The 1,670-nt window shown below is 20.2% G+C and overlaps 1 protein-coding gene across 1 annotated transcript; it reads left to right on the forward strand.

The window, feature by feature from the left end:
- Positions 1-259: 259 nt before the first annotated feature.
- LOAG_15340 (hypothetical protein) lies at positions 260-1,457 on the forward strand (the record flags this gene model as incomplete). The annotated part of the gene is made up of 4 exons (XM_003150831.1): positions 260-375; positions 495-697; positions 1,142-1,231; positions 1,386-1,457. Coding segments are annotated over 4 exons (481 nt in total), but the record flags the coding sequence as incomplete, so codon positions are not given.
- Between the last annotated feature and the right edge of the window lie 213 nt (positions 1,458-1,670).

Below are 1,670 nucleotides of genomic sequence, written 5' to 3' on the forward strand. Positions count from 1 at the left end.
TTGTTTATGCAATTAGATTCCATCTAAAATTTGTTAGAATTATTGTTTATGCAATTAGATTCCACCTAAAGTTTATTACAATTATTAATTATATAATTAGATTTCATCCAAAATTTATTAAAATTATCGCGCAAAATGCTATATATATATAGCAAAATATATTTCTAAGTAAGATTTTTTGTAAATACTTTTGAAAAAATAATAAATTATATTACATCAATGATTTTATCACAATTTTCTAATATTTCTATGAATTTAGTTGTGAAGCAATAATATTTGTCTTCCTGGGATTGTCAACAGTGTCAAAAAAACATGATTGGAATTCAGTTTTTATTGGTACAACATTATTTGCATGTTTAATATGCAGATTTACTGGTATATTTTATTTTAATTAATAATTATTAGCAATTATTTTAATGGAATAAAATTTATCAAATGAATAATTATTTCTTTTGAATTTATAAGAAATTAAAAAAAGTGTACAAAAATTTTAGGAACATATTTTTTGACATGTTTGGCAAATCGTGGACGACATCGAAAAATTAATCTTGTTGATCAATTTATAATGGCATACGGTGGTTTACGTGGCGCTATTTGTTATGGTTTAGTGATGACATTAGATGAGGAAGCGGTATTAGCAAAAGAAATGTTTACTTCAACTACAATTATTGTTATTTTAACTACTGTCTTTTTACAGGTAAATATCAAACAAATACATGGTTATCAAAAAAAAAAGAAAAAACGAAACACCAAGCTTTAATTAACCTAATTAATTAAAGTATTGTTTTATTTTTGAAACTATCAAAAAAAAATGTATTATTACTATTTCATTCAATTCTTATTATTCAATTCTTATTACGTATGCTTAATCGAATGTTTAAAAAAAAAAAACAAAAAATTGTTTAAAAATGTTTGTTTAAAATGTTTTTTAAAAAAAAAATGTTTAAAATGTTAAATTTGTTTTTGCTTAAAAAATGTTTAAAAAAAAATTTTAAATTACAAATACTTCAAAAATTATAATACTATTTCATTTTTTATTGATAATTTTTCATGAAGTAATTGTAAAAAAATTAAATTTACTATTAATGAAATAATGGAATATTTATTGAAATATAACAAATATATTGTTAAAATTTTTCAGGGTGCTACAATTAAGCCATTGGTTCGATTACTTGATGTTGAAATTGAGCCAGATAATCAAGAGACATTAGTGGAACAAGTCATTAGCGAAGTTCTTATTTAATTTTAATTTCTTTTTTTTCCTAATTTCTTATTTTCTTTTTCAATATTTTCTTAGTAACAATTTTGATATGTAATTTGATTTAATATATTTAATATTTTCTAAGACGATTCTCTTATTAATAGTTCATAAAAAATTTTTTAAGGTTCGTGATGATATTATGGAGGGTATAGAAGCTGTTGCTGGTGTTAAACGATCACAATGGGTAAAATTCTAATATTTTAAATTTTAATTTTTAAATGATTCTATTTAAATGTTGAAAATTAATAATAAATAAAATGTTCCGTTAATTTTCTTTTTTTTCACCCCATTATTTTAATTGTAATCAATTTGAAAAAAAATTTAATTTTAAAATAGAAATTTTTTTTTTGTAATTCGAATAATTTCTTTAATGTGTAAAATTTTTTTTTTTTTTTTTTTGCTTAATTTT

Source organism: Loa loa (genome assembly GCF_000183805.2).
Source record: "Loa loa unplaced genomic scaffold supercont3.1824, whole genome shotgun sequence".
Classification (NCBI taxonomy): domain Eukaryota; kingdom Metazoa; phylum Nematoda; class Chromadorea; order Rhabditida; family Onchocercidae; genus Loa; species Loa loa.